This window comes from Motacilla alba, chromosome 21 (genome assembly GCF_015832195.1).
Source record: "Motacilla alba alba isolate MOTALB_02 chromosome 21, Motacilla_alba_V1.0_pri, whole genome shotgun sequence".
Lineage (NCBI taxonomy): Eukaryota > Metazoa > Chordata > Aves > Passeriformes > Motacillidae > Motacilla > Motacilla alba.
In genome coordinates, this window is record NC_052036.1 from 6,434,633 (window position 1) to 6,451,708 (window position 17,076).

Here is a 17,076-nt window from a genome sequence, read left to right on the forward strand (position 1 = left end):
CCAGCTCATTCCAACCCATCCTGGAATTCTGGAATTCTGATACACCCCCCTGGAGCTGCACATCCTAAAAATCAGGTAAAACCCCCCAAAATTTCCTCTTTTCCCACTGGGAATGGGATGGGATGGTGCGAAAATCCGTCCCTCATTCCTCTACTTCCGCCCTCTCCATCGGCACAGGAAAAATCCCAGCCCAGGGAGTTGGGAACTCATCCCGGGACTGGATCCATTCCTGCCTGTAACAGGAATTCCATGGGGAGCATCCCAGGGATAGGATGGATATTCCCGAGCCCTGGAATGGGAGCTGCTGCTGGATATTCCATCTTCATGCCAACCCTCTCAGGGATATTCCATCCTCGTCCCAACCCTCTCAGGGATATTCCCCTCTCCTTGTCCCAGCCCTCGCTGCATCCTTGGAATCCACGGAGCAGCCACCGCCCCTGCGGGGCCTCCAGCTCCAGGGGCCGAAACGATCCCAAAGAAAAGCGGATTTGCTGCTCCCACTCTCTCTGAGCCAGGCACCGAGCCGGATTGTCCGAGGCCAGCGCTGCTTTTCCCACATTTCCCGTTCCAGGCTGGGAATTTGGGTCAGGGGGTTGATTCCAGGGCAGGCCCCGCTCCTGCCTGCCCCGGGGTCCTGTGCTCGACACCGGCTGCATCGCCCGCCTTGGGGACATCAGGTGGCATTGAGTGACACTTGGATGCTTTTGATGCCTCACCCCGGCACGGCTCAGCTGCTCCGGGTGCCGGAGAGCTGGGAATGCTCCGGATCCAGGGATTTCATGGTCTGATTCCTGCGCACAAACACCGCAGCAGCCCCGGCTAAAAATAATCAGCGTTGGCTGCATTCGGGGCTGATTGACGAGCTCCGCAGGCGGCAGCGGCTCCTGGGAATTCCATGGGATGAGGGCTTGGAAATGGGACTCGTGAGGGCTCATCCCATTTGGAAAAACTTCCCAGGATTTCAATGTGGGTAGATAAAGAGCAGAGCCAATTTTGGGGGAGAGATCCAGGAATATTTCACCCCCAAGGTGGGCAGAGCTTTCCTGCCTTCCATGCAAGGAGGGGTTGGAATGTGCGACTCGTGGGGGCTCATCCTGTTTGGAAAATCTTCCCTGGATTTCCAGCATGGGTAAATAGGGAGCAGAGCCAATTCTAGGGGAGAAATCCAGGAATATTTCACCCCCAGAATGGGCTATGGAAGAACTTCTGTAGCTTCCGTACAAGGCGAGGTTGGAAACCGGAGTGTCTGAGACTCGTGGGGGCTCATCCCATTTGGAAAACCTTCCCAGGATTTCCAGTGTGGGTTCCTAGAGAGCAGAGTCAATTTCAGGGAAGAAATCCAAGAGTATTTTGCCCTCAGATGAGTTTTTCCCCTTCCTTAAGCAGGATTTGCCCTTCCCAAGTTTTCCAGTCCCTGCTGAGGAGGTCCCTGTCCCACTCATCCCAACTCATCCCAGCTCTCCGTGCTCTCCTGGGATGCAGAGGAAATTCCAAGGGTTTTCCTCCTGGCTGCTCTTCCCAAGGAAGCACTTCCATGGGAACTCCTCTCTGGCTCCATCCATGTGCTGGTGGGAACTGGGGATGGAAAAGATGGACAGGGAGCATTCCAGGTCTGATGGGAACTGGGGATGGAAAAGATGGATATGGAATGCTCCGGGTTTTGTTCCCGAGATCTGGAGCTGCTGGGAAGAGTTTTCCGTTTCCAGATCCGAGGCAGCTGCCTCAATCAGGGATCATTGTTCCCTGCTCTTCCTGGGAGTTGGGCTCTGCCAGCAAAGGGTGCCAAGGGGAGAAGCTGAGGGAGCTGGGAACATTCCAGATCCTGCGCTGGCTCTGGAATCCAACCTCATCCCCCGGGCTTGCTGGAAAAGCCTTTCCTGCCCCAAAATGCCTCTCCTGAAGGAGCTTCTGGATGTGGAGCTGCTCTGCGGGGCAGGATGCGGATCCTTGGGTGGGAGACACGCGGACATCCCACATTCCATCGGACATCCCGCATTCCATCGGACATCCCATACTCCATAGGGTATCCCATATTCCATCAGCTATCCTGCATTCTGTCAGACGTCCCACATTCCATCGGACGTCCCACATTCCATTGGCTATCCCACATTCCATCCCACTCCCACCCCCTGGCTTGGCCTTTGCAGGGAATTCAACAGAGCTGCTGCTGAGGTCTTTTTGGGTTATTTTTGTCTCATTCCTTAAGGAAAAGGGAGGTGAATTAATCATTCCTGGATTTTCCTGCTCCAGGCTGGAGTCCTTCCGTCTTTATTTCCCTGTCACTCCCATCTCCCCCCAAACCAGCTTAGAGATGGTGCCTGTCCAAGCTTAAACTCCCCCAGAGGCTTATCCCAGCCAGATTCCTGGTTTTTGACAGCCCTCTCAGCGCGCCGCGGCTCCCTCTTCCCAAGATAATGGGATTAATTACAGCCGGATTTGTGTTCCCTGCGCCGGGTTTGGAGGAACCGCTCAGAAACGCTGACGGCTTCGCCTTCCCCCTCCTTCTCCCACCGGATTTGGGCTCTGGAATCACTTCCCTTGGGGCTGGTGAGTGACCAGGAGGCTGGGAGATGATGGGGAAGCAGCAAGGCCAGGAACTGCGGAATTCCAGGGATTTTGGGAAGCTGGGCTGAGGAAACAGCGATGGTGGCGCTGGAAGGGGATGTTGGAATGGTGGATGTTGGAATGATGGCTGTGGTGGAATGGTGGATGTTGGAATGATGGCCACACTGGAGGGGATGTTGGAATGATGGGTGTTGGAATGATGGCCACACTGAAGGGGATGTTGGAATGGTGGATGTTGGAATGGTGGCCACACTGGAAGGGGATGTTGGAATGGTGGATGTTGGAATGATGGCCGTGGTGGAATGGTGGATGTTGGAATGATGGCCACACTGGAAGGGGATGTTGGAATGGTGGATGTTGGAACGATGGCCGCGGTGGAAGGGGATGTTGGAATGATGGGTGTTGGAATGATGGCCGTGGTGGAATGGTGGATGTTTGGATGGTGGCCATGCTGGAATGGGGGCCATGCTGGAATGATGGATGTTGGAATGACAGATGTTGGAAAGATGGCCGTGTTGGAATGATGGACACAGTAGAACGGGATGTTGGAGCCATGGATGTTGGAATTACAGCCATGGTGGAAGGAGATGTTGGAATCACGGCCATGGTGGAATGACGGATGTTGGACTGATAGCCACTCTGGAAGGGGATGTTGGAATTACAGCCATGGTGGAAGGAGATGTTGGAATCATGGCCGTACCACTGGCCAAAGCCAACCCATAATGATGATGACCCCCTGGCAAACCCATAGTGATGCTGATCCCAAGTATCCCGTGGGATAAGGAGCCATGTGCCGCAATAAACCCTCATCCCAGTCCTTGGGAATGGTGGATCCATGGCCAGACACCCGGCCATCAAGGTGCCTGAGCCCATGGCAAGCCCACCGTGGAGGAAACCCATCACGATGTCGATCCCAACGCCCCACTGCGGTAAGGGGCCGCGTGCTGCACCAACCCCTCTCCCAACCCTTGGAATGTGGGACCATGGGGACCCTCAGCCCCCCAGGCCCCTGGGGTGGGACAAACCCATCCCCAGGACACCTTGGACCTCTGGGATGTCCTTCAGCCCCACCCCTGAGCGTTAATTGTGTGCTAATTACCTTCTCATTAAGGCTCCAGGCCGGGCTCTTTCCCAGCTCCACCACGGATTTGGGCAGCTGGGAGGAGGTCGGGAGGTCCATCCCTAATTCCAGGCCCGCGTGAGCGCCCCCCATTAGCGTAATTAGGCATGCTAACGAGGAGCTGTGATGTTTTATGCATGGCGCCTAATTTTACTCCGGCAAGCTCCCGCTAAATTTAACTCCATTAATCATTGATTCCCGAGGGGCCGGATCCCTGATTAGCGTCACATGGATTAGGGCAGGAAAGGGATTTAAAATAAACCCCTCTCGCCCTTCTCCTGCGGGAGACAGAGCCACTGGTCCTTGGATGAGTCTGGAATGTGGCTGGAAGGCGTCGCTCCTTTCCTGGGTTTCTTGGTGCTGTTTTCTGGGAAAATTCAGGGAAACAGAAGCGTTGTGGGATCATTTGCCCCTCCCCATTCCCAATCCCAGTTTCCTTGGCTGTGTTTACACAGCAGAGCCGTCAGTGTTTAATTTTTTTATTGCAGGCTCCAAGAGTTTATGGAGCAATTCCCAGATTTCCTTGATGAATTCCCAAGGGTTGGGAGCCACTGGTTGGTTCTGCATCACTCAGCCCATCCGGATGGCGGTGGATCCATCAATCCCCACCACGGACATTGGAATTCCTCAAGGAGCTTGAGGACAAGGCTCGAGTCCCTTCAGTGTCCAGCTGCTCCCAGTTTCCTCCCATTCCCTGAGGAAAAAAATCCCCCTCGTTATTTCAGAGGCACCGGATTTTAAAGGATCTTCCTCCTTCCTTAACCCCATCCCTGCAGTATTCCATGGATTTGGACCATTCCCACCCCTCCTCCTTAGGGATGAGGATTTGGGAGGTGTCCATGAGCCTCTTCCAGCAGGTGGAGCCACCAAAATTCAGACATTCAGGTCTGAGCATCCATGTCCTGGGATGGAGGGACACTGGGATTTAGGGGGACATTGGGATTTGTGGGAACATTGGGACCTGGGGGGGATTCTGAGCATCAAAATCCCGGCCTGGGATCTGGGTTGTCCAAAAATCCAGGTCCTGAATTGTGGGGACATTCGGATTTAGGGGGGACACTGGGACATGGGAATCTGAGCATCCTTGTCCTGGAATGGGGCAGAACATCGGGATTGAGGGATCTGAATGTCCAAGTCCTGGACTGGGGGGACATTGAGATTTGCGGGAACGTTGGGATTTGAGGGAACACTGGGATTTAGGGGAACGTTGGATCAGGAGTCTCCAAGCATCAAAATCCCAGCCTGAGGGGGGATTCTGGGATTTGTGTTGTCCAAACATCCAAGTCCTGGATTGTGGGGACAGTGGGATTTAGGGGGGACATTGGATCAGGGGGCTCCGAGCCTCCCAGTCCTGGCATGGGGGAATACTGGGACCTGGAGTTGTCCCCGTGTCCAAGTCCTGGATTAAAGGACATCAGGATCTGGGGGGTCTGAGCATCCCAGTCCTGGATCAGAGGAACATCAGGACCTGAAATTGCCGAGTTTTCCTCCCAGGCAGGTGAAAAATGAAGGAGAAACGGGAAATCCAGAGCCAAGGCTGGGCTGGGGTTGTGTCTTCCTGAGGCACAGATGGAGCAATTAGAGGACAAATCCTTCCCGGGGCTGATCCCACTCCAGGAATGCAAACACTTCCACGGGGGGTCCTTTCCTGGCTTTCTGAGGCTGCTGGAGATTCCGAGCCTGTAATTCCTTGATGGAAATGGGATATTCAGGTACTTGAGACGGTTACGAGAACAGCGGAAAACACGGAAAAAGAGCATTTCCCACCTGCAAAATTCCCCGGGGGCAGCGGGCTGGGAGCCAAAAATCCCGGGGAAAAATGAATATCCAGGCGTGTCATTACCCAGCCCAGGTGGATTTGGGATTTGGGAAGCAGCGGGAGAATCCCAATCTGCCTCCCTTCCTCCTTCAGCATGTCCTCGGGTCACGGATTCCGGCCCCAGGGAGCAGAACCAATTTCCCAACGTTTTCAATTAAACGCTTCCCATCCGAGCCGTTAATTAGGACGTTCCAGGGCACTTCCCAGGCACTTGGATTTCCCAAATATAATTATTAATATCCCATGAAACAATGAATTATCGCCCACAATTAAAATTAATTACGTTTCTCCAAGTTAATTAAATTATTCTTCGGATAGGGAGATGAGGGAATTCCAGCGTCCAAAGGAGAGGCCCTGTGGGGGGCTTGGAGGGAGCAGGAGTGGGGAGGGGGCCGTGCTCCAAAATTCCAGGTGTTTCTTGGCTTCCCATATTCCCCATCCCATTCCCTTGGACTTGGATACAGTGGGGTTTTCCGTGGGAAAAAAAACCCAATCCTGATATCTTCAATTCTCCTGGAAAAGGGATTTGAAATAAATGCTGATTTTTATGGAAAGTGGGAATTGGGTCTGGAACGGAGGCCATGGAACACTCAGGGAATGCCGAGCAGAGCATCAATCCATGGGAACACATTCCCAGCGCTGCAAACCCCCCAAATTCCGGCCATTCCCCCTTCCACGGCCCAGCCTCGGTTTTTCCACCAGGTTTCTAAATAGAGGGAATAATTCCAGAGGTTCGGAATTCCCTGTGGAAGGAGCGGCTCAGCTCCGGGCCCGGCAGCTCCTTCGTGTCCTGCCAGGATCCAAGATCCTGGATCCAGGAGCCAAGATCCAAGATCCAGGATCCAGGATCGTTTGCCCTTCCTTGTTCTTGTCCGTAAATCACCGTTATCCCCCGAAATTGCCTGGAAATAACTCGGGGTCATGGAGCTGCTCCGGGTAATTTTCCCGCATTTATCGGCCGGGAGGGATGGGATGGAATGGCTCGAGTGGGTTTTTATTCCCCTCTCGCTTTCTTAGCTGGATTAACCCTTTTGTGGGAGGAACAAAAGAGGGAATGGTGAGATTTTCCACTCCGTGTTGTCCCTTCATTTGGGAACAGCTCCTGGGCCTTCCCCCGCCTTTTCTGGGAAAATTTGGGAATCGGGACCTTATGGGGAAAGGGAGAAAAGGAAAAGCTGCAAATAATGGGAAAAAGGAAAATGAGAAAATAATGGCAAAAAAGGAATTCCTCTTTTGTGAAGGCTCCAAGATGGAGCTAAAATCCCAACGGACTGGGATAAAAGAAGGAATTTTGGGAAGTGTTAGGTACCTGGGGGGGTCTCCCATCCCTAAAAATTTTTGGTTTTATCCCTCTTTCCTTCCCCTCCCATTTCCCGCTGGGTTTATTCCCATCCATATTTAAATCTCGATGTATAATTCAAATATTCCTGCCCTGGATTTCCTCATTCCAAGGACTGTCCTTCTCCAGGACTCCCTTGAGATCCTCCCTGGATTTCCCCCATCCTCGATGTTCCTGTTCCTCATCCAAGGATAAAAAACCCCTCCTGCAGATTCCCAAAAGCCCCACAGAAGCTAAAAATTCCCACTGAATCCCAGCCAGAGAAGCACTTAAACATCTCCACGGTGATTAATAAGGAATAAACGCCTGGATTTGGGATGGATCCGGGATTTTGGAGCCGCGCGGGGAGGAGGCAAGAGCCGTGGGAGGAAATCCCACTCCTTGTTTTACACCGCGACCGATTTGTTCCTGTTTTCCTCCCTTCTGCACCCAGGAGTCAGAGCCAGTCTGGGAAACATGGGAAAAAATTCCCTCTGGATGTGTCCAGGAAGATCCAGGCTCTGCTGAGCCCCTTCTTTTAATTCCAGGCTCTGCTGAGCCCCTTCCTTTAAATTCTGCCCTGCAAGAGGAGGGGAAATGAGAAAAATCCATTTATCCCCTGGGAATTCTGTGTTTTCCCGCATTTCTTCATCCCAGGAGGTTTCTGGGATGCCGAAGTTTTCATCACCTGGAGATTTTTATAATCCAGAGGATTTTAGGATGCTCAGGTTTGGAGCTGCCCCCAAACCCTTTCAACTCAAACCTTTTCCAGTGAAAACAAAGGAGAAGAGTTTGGCAGCGGGAACTGGGGACAGGGAGTGAAGCTCAGCCTAGGCTGGGTTTAAGCCCAGCTTTGACTTCAGCAGGAGCCGCAAATCCTTCCCCAAGGATCCAAAAAAGAGGATTTTTCCTGCAGGAAGCAGCTGCTTTGGGCAGTTTCCATTTAAATTTTTAAGTTTTTTTTCTTAAATTTTGCAGCTTCCCCATTATTTTTGGAATTCCCCTTTATTTTTTCTGTGATTTCCCCCCTTTTTTCCCTATTTTTTCAAATTTCCCATTATTTATGTAATTTCCCTTTATTTTTTCCCATTTGCTCCCTTTCTCCCTAATTTTTTTTAATTTCCCCATTATTTGTGGAACTTTCCTTTATTTCCCCAATGCCCCCCTTTTCCCCTTATTTTTAAAAATTTCCAATTTTTTTTAAAATTTCACTTTATGTCTTCCCAATTTTCCCCCTTTTTCCCCTTTTTTAAAAAAATTTCCCCATCATTTATGGAATTCCCCGTTTTTCCCCCTCCCTAATTTCCCCCGCCCCTTTCTATTCCTTCCCCCCCTCAAAATTCCCCTTTATTTTTGCAATTTCCCTTTATTTTTTCACAATTTCTCTCTTTTTTTGACTTTTCCTGCCTGGGATGGGATTTGTGCCGTCCCAGTGTCCCAAACTGGGATTGGGATGGGATTTGTGCCGTCCCAGTGTCCCAGACTGGGATTGGGATGGGATTTGTGCCGTCCCTGTGATCCAAACTGGGATTGGGATGGGATTTGTGCTGTTCCTGTGATCCAGACTGGGATTGGGATGGGATTTGTGCTGTTCCTGTGATCCAGACTGGGATTGGGATGGGATTTGTGCCATCCCAGTGTCCCAAATTGGGATTGGGATGGGATTGTGTCATCCCTGTGATCCAAACTGGAATTGGGATGGGATATGTGCCATCCCTGTGATCCAGACTGGGATTGGGATGGGATTTGTGCCGTCCCTGTGATCCAAACTGGGATTGGGATGGGATTTGCGCCCTCCCCATCATCCACACTGGGACTGGGATTGGGAATTGTTGTATCCCTGTTTTCCAGGCTGGGATTGGGATGGGTTTCCTGCCCTCCTCGTCCTCCACACTGGGATTTCATTCTCTCCTTGAGCTGCTCCATAACTCCCAGCCTGCCCTGGAGCTTTTCCAAGCCTCTGGAATGGGGGACGCCTCCCTGAGGGCACCTTTGACGTCCCAGCCTCCTTTCTGGGGCCGCCCCGGTGCCAGCAGCGTCCTGGATTTCGGGATCTGCTCCATTTCCTCCGTCCTCTGGCCAGGGAAGGACTTCAATTAGCAGGGCCTGGAATTAGGGCATTAATTTGGGAAGCAGGAATTGCTCTGTGTCCCTTGTGCTGCATTGCACCAACAACGGCTGCAAAACACCCGGAATTTGGGAATTCTGGGGGACAAAACAAAAAATCTGCCTTTTTTCCTTCGTTTTTTCCCACTGTGGTGGAAACCCCAAAGGTGGGAGAGGCCCAGCTGAGCTTTTCCTGAGCAAAGGGAACAAAAATTCCGTGGAATTTGGCACTGATTGAAATTCCAGCTTGGATGGAGCAGGAAAGGCGGAAAACACCGCAGTCCTGGCACGTTTGGGAACTCTTTAGGATTGGGAATTGGGAATTTCTCCCTGCTGGAGCCACCAAGCTTGGAAACGGCCTCCAAAACCATCAAGTTTGGAAAAAGCTGGGAATTCTCGGAGTGCTGGAACCCCTCCACGGGGTTATCCTGGGGGTTTGCAGAGGCAATAAGGATTTTTATGGAGGAAATAAGGATTTTGCAGAGGGAATAGGGAATTTTACAAGGGAAAACGAAATTTTTGTGGAGGGAATAAGGGATTTTTCTAAGGGAACAAGGAATTCTTCCTGAGGGAGTAAGGAATTCTATGGAGGGAATAAGGAATTCTGCAAAGGAAAAAGGAGTTTTGGAAAGGAAAAAGGAAATTTGCAAAAGGAAAAAGGAATTTTTTGTGGCGGGAATAAGGAATTTTGGACCCCCTCATTGGGGTTTTCCTGGGGGTTTGCAGAGGGAATAAAGGATTTTGAGGAGGGAATAGGGAATCCTGCAGCAGGAATAAATAATTTTGCAAAGGAATAAGGAATTTTGTAAAGGAAAAAAAGGAATTTTGTACAAGGAATAGGGAATAAGGCTCGGGTGGGGCTGGAAAGGAGGAAAACGCCGCATTCCTGGCACGTTCGGGAACCTTTTAGGGGCAGAACATTCCAGGGAATCGATGGAGCTGTTCCATTTGGAACCAGGACTAAAAGCCTGATTCCAGCTTTTAATGGACCGGGAGGAAAATGGGAAGTGACATAATGGGATGAGCTGGGAGCCATAATGGGATGAACTCGGAGCGGAAAAGCTCCGGTGAAAAGGGAGGGAAGAGCAATTAATGGGATCGTTTGAGGGATTTGGGAGCTGGATAATGGAGGCGTTAGGGCTCCCTTGGGGTTGGAGGGAAACCTGGCTCCTTTTTCCCAAAAAACCAGCGGAGTCAGTGCATGGAACAGCAGGAGGAACTGGGCAAGCTGGGATTGCATCCACATAACTCCAGGTCTTGGGATATTTTGGGATATTTTGGGATATTTTGGGATAAATCCCCGTGTTTTGAAGGATAATCATCAGTTTTGGCATTGTCCTTCCCTGCTCTCCCATTCCAGCCTGGGTTTTGGGATATTTTGGGATATATCCCCGTTTTTTGAAGGATAATCATCAGTTTTGGCCCTGTCCTTTCCCCCGCATTCCAGCGTGTCCCAACTTGGCCTTGGCTCCAATTTTCCAAAGCCAACAGGGAACGGGATGAGAATCCTTGAGCTTCCCACTTCCAAGACTGGAATTTCACCGCCCCAAATCCTGTCTCTGCAGGGAAATCGTGGATTCTCTGGGATAGATGGAGGTTTGTTACTTTGGGAATCCTCCTCCCTCTTGTTCCCAAAACATTTTCCCACTCAGTCCACAAACCCACATCCCAGAATGGAATTTTCCCGTATTTTTCCTCATTTCCCATTCTTCCACCAACCCCTGAGAGGTACCATGAGAAGGCATTGGAATCGCTTCCAGCCCCGTTCCCATCCCATATATCCCCTCTGTGCTTTTCCCTCCTCCATCCTCTTGGATTTTCTGGGAATGTCGTGTTCCCTTCTGGCTGCTGGATCAGCACAGGGAAATTTAGATCCAGGCGGAGCCAATTTCTGTCCAGAAATTCCTAATTTTCCTTGACCTGGAGCATCTCTTGTTTCAACCATCAACTCGAGATCCTCCCTTATTTTCCATCTTTTTTTCCCCCCTCTCTCCCCCATGGAATTGCTCATTCCAGGTGTTTCCAGGCACTGGCAGGGAATAAACGCAGGGATCAGGAGTGGTTCCGTTAAATTAAATTTCTCTGTTCCCGTTATCAGCGGGAAAAGCGCAGCTGAGGAGCCTTGGGAATAGGGAAGCGTCCTTATCTGCAATTCCACATGTGCCAGGCGCTGGGAACTGGGAATTACTGGGAACTGGGAATTGGGAATTGCTCCCTGCTGGAGCCACCAAGCTTGGAAAAGGCCTTCAAAACCATCAAATTTGGGAAAATACGGGAATTGTTTTAGCGCCGGACCCCTCCATGCGGTTATCCTGGGGGTTTGCAGAGGGAAGAAGGAATTTTGTAAAGGAAAAAGGAATTTTCCAGAGGCAATAAGGAATTTTTTTGGAGGGAATAAGGGATTTCGCAGAGGGAATAGGGAATTTTACAAGGGGAAAAGAAATTTTTGTGGAGGGAAAATGAATTTTATGCAGGGAATAAGGAATTCTTGCTGAGGGAGTAAGGAATTCTTGCTGAGGGAATGATGAATTCTGCAAAGGAAAAAGGAATTTTGGCAAGGAGTAAGGAATTTTTCAGAGGGAATAATGAATTCATGGGATGGAGCAGTTGGCCCCCAGGGCTGGACACCACTCCTTGGCCCTCTGTCCATGGGGATGGAAAAATTGGATCTGGAGCTCTATAAGTGGGATTTTACCCCATGGAATGAGCCACAAAACTTCCGAATTTGATGCTTGGAGTGAGGAAGAATATTTTGGTTTTAGCCTTAAAAATCCCTTTCCAGAACCGGAGTGGATCGCTGAGCATGGATCAGTGGCTCCTGGTGGATTCCCACCGGGAATGACCCTGTTTGGGATGCTCCAGGTCCCAGAGCATCGATTCCGTGTTCAGCCTTTGGAAAAGCTCCGGGATGACCTTGGATGTCTCCCTCTCCTGCTCAGCCTCAGATTTTGTTTATGGGAAGGGGAAAAAGGGGAAAATAATTTGGAAATAAACCAAATAATGGGATAGAAGAATCAGGAGGAGCCAATTATCCCATGGGATGCTCCTGGAATGTGATGCAGGCTCCATCCCAGCCTGAGATCATCCATGACACTTCCTGGACAACATCCTGGGAATTTTCCTGGCCGGGATGGGTTTTGTGCCATCCCCATGTTCCAAACTGGGATTGGGATGGGTTTAGTGTCATCCCAAACTGGGACTGGGATAGGTTTCGTTCCTTTCCTGTGTCCCAAACTGGGATTGGGATGGGCTTTGTGCCATTCCTGGTTGTATTTGCTGGGAAAACAGGAAAAATAAATTCCAGTGAGCTTGGGAAGCTCTTCAGTAGAAGTAAAGCCTCGTTTGAGGCCATTTTCCTCCTCTTCCAAGGGGGATTTTCATGGTTTTTCCTGGGTTTAGATGGTTTTGGGGAAAGGGAAGATTTGGGATAAAATGTTGAGTTTTTTGGGAATAATCCCTGGATAAGGGCTGGTCCCACCCCATCATGTGCTGGGTCTTTTCTCCCTTTTTTTTGGGATTTGTTGGGGGAATTTTGTTGCATACAACGCTCATAATCCCACAAAAACCATGGGAATTTTCCTAATGGGAAGCAAAGGCTGGAGACGAGGACATGCTGAACCACAGCAACACCAAACCCCTTGTTCTTCTCTTAATTAATTAATTAATCAGCATCGAGCCTTTCCCACCTTTCCCCTTTTCCAACGGATCTGCTGCATGCTCCCCACCCCACTCACCTCATTCCCCCGGGATCTGCTCCCGCGCTGTCGCTTCCATGAATTCTTCCCGCCCTTCGCGGGTGCCACCATGTCCCCGAGCCGTCCCTGGCTGATTTTAAGGCTCCGTGACAGGTCGGGGACTGGATCGGTGGCATTAATCCCGGGATTGTGGCAGAGCCGCCGCCGGAGCCGCGGAAGTCACAGCGCATTAAGGGTGTGAGGAGGCCCCGTGGTGGCAACAGGAGATGATCCCGGCCCGCAGATGATCCCAGCCAGGAGATGATCCCAGCCGGGAGATGATCCCGGCCAGGAGATGATCCCAGCCGAGAGATGATCCCAGCCAGGAGATGATCCCGGCCCGCAGATGATCCCGGCCCGCAGATGATCCCAGCCAGGAGATGATCCCAGCCGGGAGATGATCCTGGCCAGGAGATGATCCCAGCCGAGAGATGATCCCAGCCAGGAGATGATCCCAGCCGAGAGATGATCCCAGCCCGCAGATGATCCCAGCCGAGAGATGATCCCAGCCAGGAGATGATCCCGGCCCGCAGATGATCCCGGCCCGCAGATGATCCCAGCCGGGAGATGATCCCGGCCCGCAGATGATCCCAGCCGGGAGATGATCCCGGCCCGCAGATGATCCCAGCCGGGAGATGATCTCGGCCCGCAGATGATCCCAGCCAGGAGATGATCCCAGCCGGGAGATGATCCCAGCCGGGAGATGATCCCAGCCAGGAGATGATCCCGGCCCGCAGATGATCCCGGCCCGCAGATGATCCCAGCCAGGAGATAATCCCAGCCAGGAGATAATCCCAGCCCACGGATGATCCCAGCCGAGAGATGATCCCGGCCTGCAGATGATCCCAGCCCACAGATGATCTCAGCCCACAGATGATCCCAGCTGCAGAGCCAAGGGATAATTAACGAGGCTTTTGTGATCCCTGATGGCAGAATCCAGGCTATCCCTGGAGCTCCCAGGGTGGGATAAGGCAGGAGAGGGATGATTTTCCCCAGGGTTAGGTGCCCGTGGGGATGATCTTGGTGCTGGAGCAGGTTGTGCGCGTTCCCACCGCGAGATCCGAGCCTTTGGGCCCTGCTATCTCAAACCAAGGGGCTCTTCCTCCCCCTTCCTGCTCAAACCTCTCCCTTTCCTCCTCCGGAGCGTGACAGTCACGGATGAGCTGTGGTTATCAAACCCCACGCTGGATGCTGAAGGTGAAGGTGAACCCACCATGGGTTTCTCCTTTGGTTGGGTGCCAGGACTGCCCAAAAAGCCAATTCCTGCCTTTTTTTCCATCCTTTTCCTGTGAAATGCCTGGGTCCTGCTGGCGTCTGCGGGGAGGAAGTCAACCGGAAGGGAGGAGAAGCTTGGGCTTGGATCCGAAGCAGACACCAAGCCCTGCCGGTGCCAGGCCCGGAGCTGTCTGCTCCCGTCACGGTGGGGGCTCGTCTTTGCGGCTTTCCCTGCCAAAACCACCCCGGGGCGGCTCCGCTTGGATCCAGCTCCTTCCTGGGAGGCTGGGACCCCATCCAGGCGCTGCCGGTCGGATTTGGGGTCTCTCGGAGCAGAGAGGGACGATGACGTTTCGCTCCAGCCGAGCCGAGCGCCAAAGCTCTCGTTAAAATTGAAGGAGCTTGGCAGAGTTTGAATCTAAAACTTGGACAGAGCCGCGGTTTTCTCCCCCCAAAGTACAATCAATTCCTTTCGTCTATAAATATCCTCTATAAATAGCGACAGGAAGAGGTTTTAATATTTCCGAAGGCTCTTCTGGGGGAAGAAGAGCTGGAAAATTGGGGCTAAACCCCTTTTTTTCCCCACGTCGGCTCAGCAAAGGCAGCGCCGCACCCTCGAGCACCCCAGAAAAGCCTCTTGGCTCTGCTCCGAGAGCCTCAAGGAGCTCTGTTAGGAAAAAACTCGGGAATAAAGCGGGTTTTTATTCCCAGCCGGCTGTCTGGAAGAGGCCGAGTCCGTAATGGGGTCAATGACTCGGCCGCGCTTCCCCCGGGCTTGGCAAGAACCTGACAAATTGCTGAGCTGCCGCCCGGCTGCGCTGCTTTCCCGAGACCTCCGAGCGGGTCATTAGTGCCTAATTAGCGCCTAAACGCTCTCATTTGTCCTGCCCTTGTCAGCCCGGCCCGGGGAGATCCCGCTCGGCCTCCTCCGCATTCCACAGGCTGGAGCGAAAAGGGGAGGGAAGGCGAGAAAAGCCATAAACCAGAGGGGCTTTCGTTTCTGCTTCGCAAAGAGATTTAACCCCAGCCCGGCACGGGCTAAAGCCCGGCACGAGCTAAAGCCCGCCTCGCCTCTTCATTCCTAGAGCCTGACTTGGCTTTTTTTTTTTCTTTTTTTTTTTTTTTTTTTCCTGAGCCCTGCTTGGTTCTTTCTTCCTAAAGCCTGACTTGGCCTTTTTTCCCAGAGCCCAGTTTGGCCTTTCCTTCCTAAACTCCAACTTGGCTCTTTCTTCCTTTCTAAATCCCCATTCGCCTCTTCCTTTCCAGACCCTGACTTGGCCTTTCCTTCCTAAAGCCCCTCTTGGGCTGTTTCTCCCTTTCCAAATCCCCGTTTGGCTCTTCCTTTCCAGGGCCCAGCTTGGCCTTTTCTTTCCAGAGCCTGACTTGGCCTTTCCTTCCTAAAGCCTGGCCTGGCTATGTCTTTCTAAAGCCCCCCTTGGGTCTTTCTTTCCCAAACCCAACTCAGCTCTTTCTTTCCAAAGCCCAACTTGGCCTTCTCCTTCCCAAAACCCAATTTGGCCTTTCCTTCCCAAAGCCCCACTTGCCCTTTCCTTCCCGAAGCCCCCAGCAGGGCTTGGCCCATCTCCGTGTTTCCTTCTCCTTCTTTTCCCAAGGAAACGATGGAATTCCCGTCCCTGGAAGTGTTCACAGTCCGTGGATGTGGCTCTCGGGGCCGTGTTCAGCGCTGGGTTCGTGGTTGGACCCCACGACCTTGGAGATCCTTCCCAACCTCCCCAATTCCACAATCCCTCTTCCCTCTGCTGGCCCGGGCTCCGCCGTCAGCTCCTCCTGCCGAAACCGCCTCCGGTTTAGGAATAAATTCCCAGGTTTTGTGTTATCGGGATGGCAAATCGAGTTTGGGGCGGGGTTGGAACATTCTGATGGTTTTTTGCCTTCTTTTTCCTCCGGATTTTTTTCCATCTCACTCAGAGCCCAACTCGGCATCGCCGGTGACAACGTGATGACAGCGGCTCCGAAAAGAGGGGGAGGCGACGGATTTGTGCAGGGGGGGGAGAAAAACAGGGAAGAGGAGGGAGGGAGGCAGGGAAGGAGGTCGGGAGGGAGCGGGGAGGAGTGGAGATGCCACTTCGCTGCTCGTGCTCACCGTGATTATCCCATCCTGGCTCCTGGAGCCGGATCCTCCTCCCCCTTCCCTGGGAGATGGGACTCGTGTCCTCCCCCGCTTCTCCTGGCTTTTCCCAGGGTTATTTTTATAGATTTTGTGTTTTTTATATTTATACTTTTCCATAAATAAATCAGGAGCCATCCCAGCACTGTGCGGTGTGAGGACGTGGAAGGATGCACGTGGATCTGGGATTGTCCCTTCCCACGTTCCACCTGGAGCACAAAGAACACCAGGCTGGCTCCAAAATTAAGGCAAAATGGGTCTTCTCCCTAAAATAATGTGGAGTTTTCCTCTGTTTTTCCCCGAGCTGGGGGTAAGACCTTGCAGGCTGAGTTCATTAATTTTTAATTCATGTGCAGCTTGGGCTGGAACCCAGCTGAAGAAAAGAGTTTTTTGGGATGCCGATTTTTGGGATGAGGGTTTCCATCCACGGGGGCAGCGCGGGCTGGGATTAATGGTGGGATCCAGGGGTTGTTTTCCCTATGGTTCCCTTGGGAATTGGTTGTCAGCTGTGCCCTGGCTCTGATCCCATCCCAGGCCTTCCTTTGGATTTTGGGGATCTCCTCTCCCCAACCCCTGATCTGGAGGTGTGGCTGCATTCCAAGTTCCCAGCCAGAAGGAAAATCCTTCATGTCCAGCCCCTGATCCTGTGGCACGTGGGGGTCGCAGAGGCCGGAGCTGCTCTCAGCCAGGCGAGAGCTGACAGCGAAACCAGGACAAATCCCGATTTTTATCATTACCTTCTTTCCCTTCCTTTCTGTCTCACCTTGAGCTCCCCCCCGGCTCTTCCCGAGGCAGCGGCACCTGGCTCCGGGATTATTTTTCCCATCCCTTTTTGGCAGCGCTCCCTCCTCCGGCACAAACGCAGCTCCTATAAATAACCGCGGCTCGTGCTCGCTCCCCCTCCCTCCTTCCCTCGGATCCGTCTTCCTTTCTCCTTGTCTGTCCCTTTCTCCTGCCGGGAGGAGCCGACGGAAAATCCAGGAGTGGGGGTTGAGCTCATCCATGTCCCCCTCACCCCTGGAATCGGCTGCATCCAAAGCACGTGGGGGAATTTTTAATTGGATTGATGCA

At 52.2% G+C, this 17,076-nt stretch overlaps 1 protein-coding gene across 3 annotated transcripts; it reads right to left on the reverse strand.

The window, feature by feature from the left end:
• Position 1: 1 nt before the first annotated feature.
• LOC119710614 (ribonuclease 3-like) lies at positions 2 to 12,980 on the reverse strand. 3 transcript variants are annotated; one of them, XM_038159898.1, is made up of 2 exons: positions 12,663 to 12,980; positions 2 to 7,402 (listed from the first exon to the last, which is right to left on the reverse strand). In XM_038159898.1, exon 2 carries the CDS (start codon positions 3,463 to 3,465, stop codon positions 2,530 to 2,532), a length of 936 nt encoding a protein of 311 aa, XP_038015826.1. In that variant the 5' UTR covers positions 3,466 to 7,402; positions 12,663 to 12,980; the 3' UTR covers positions 2 to 2,529. The 3 variants fall into 2 exon arrangements, with proteins under 3 accessions (XP_038015827.1, XP_038015826.1, XP_038015828.1); XM_038159899.1 differs by having other exon boundaries at positions 2 to 5,374.
• Between the last annotated feature and the right edge of the window lie 4,096 nt (positions 12,981 to 17,076).

Excerpts from the sequence above, each read along its gene's own strand:
- LOC119710614 (XM_038159899.1), bottom strand. The coding sequence starts at position 3,465 with ATGGGTTTCCTCCACGGTGGGCTTGCCATGGGCTCAGGCACCTTGATG.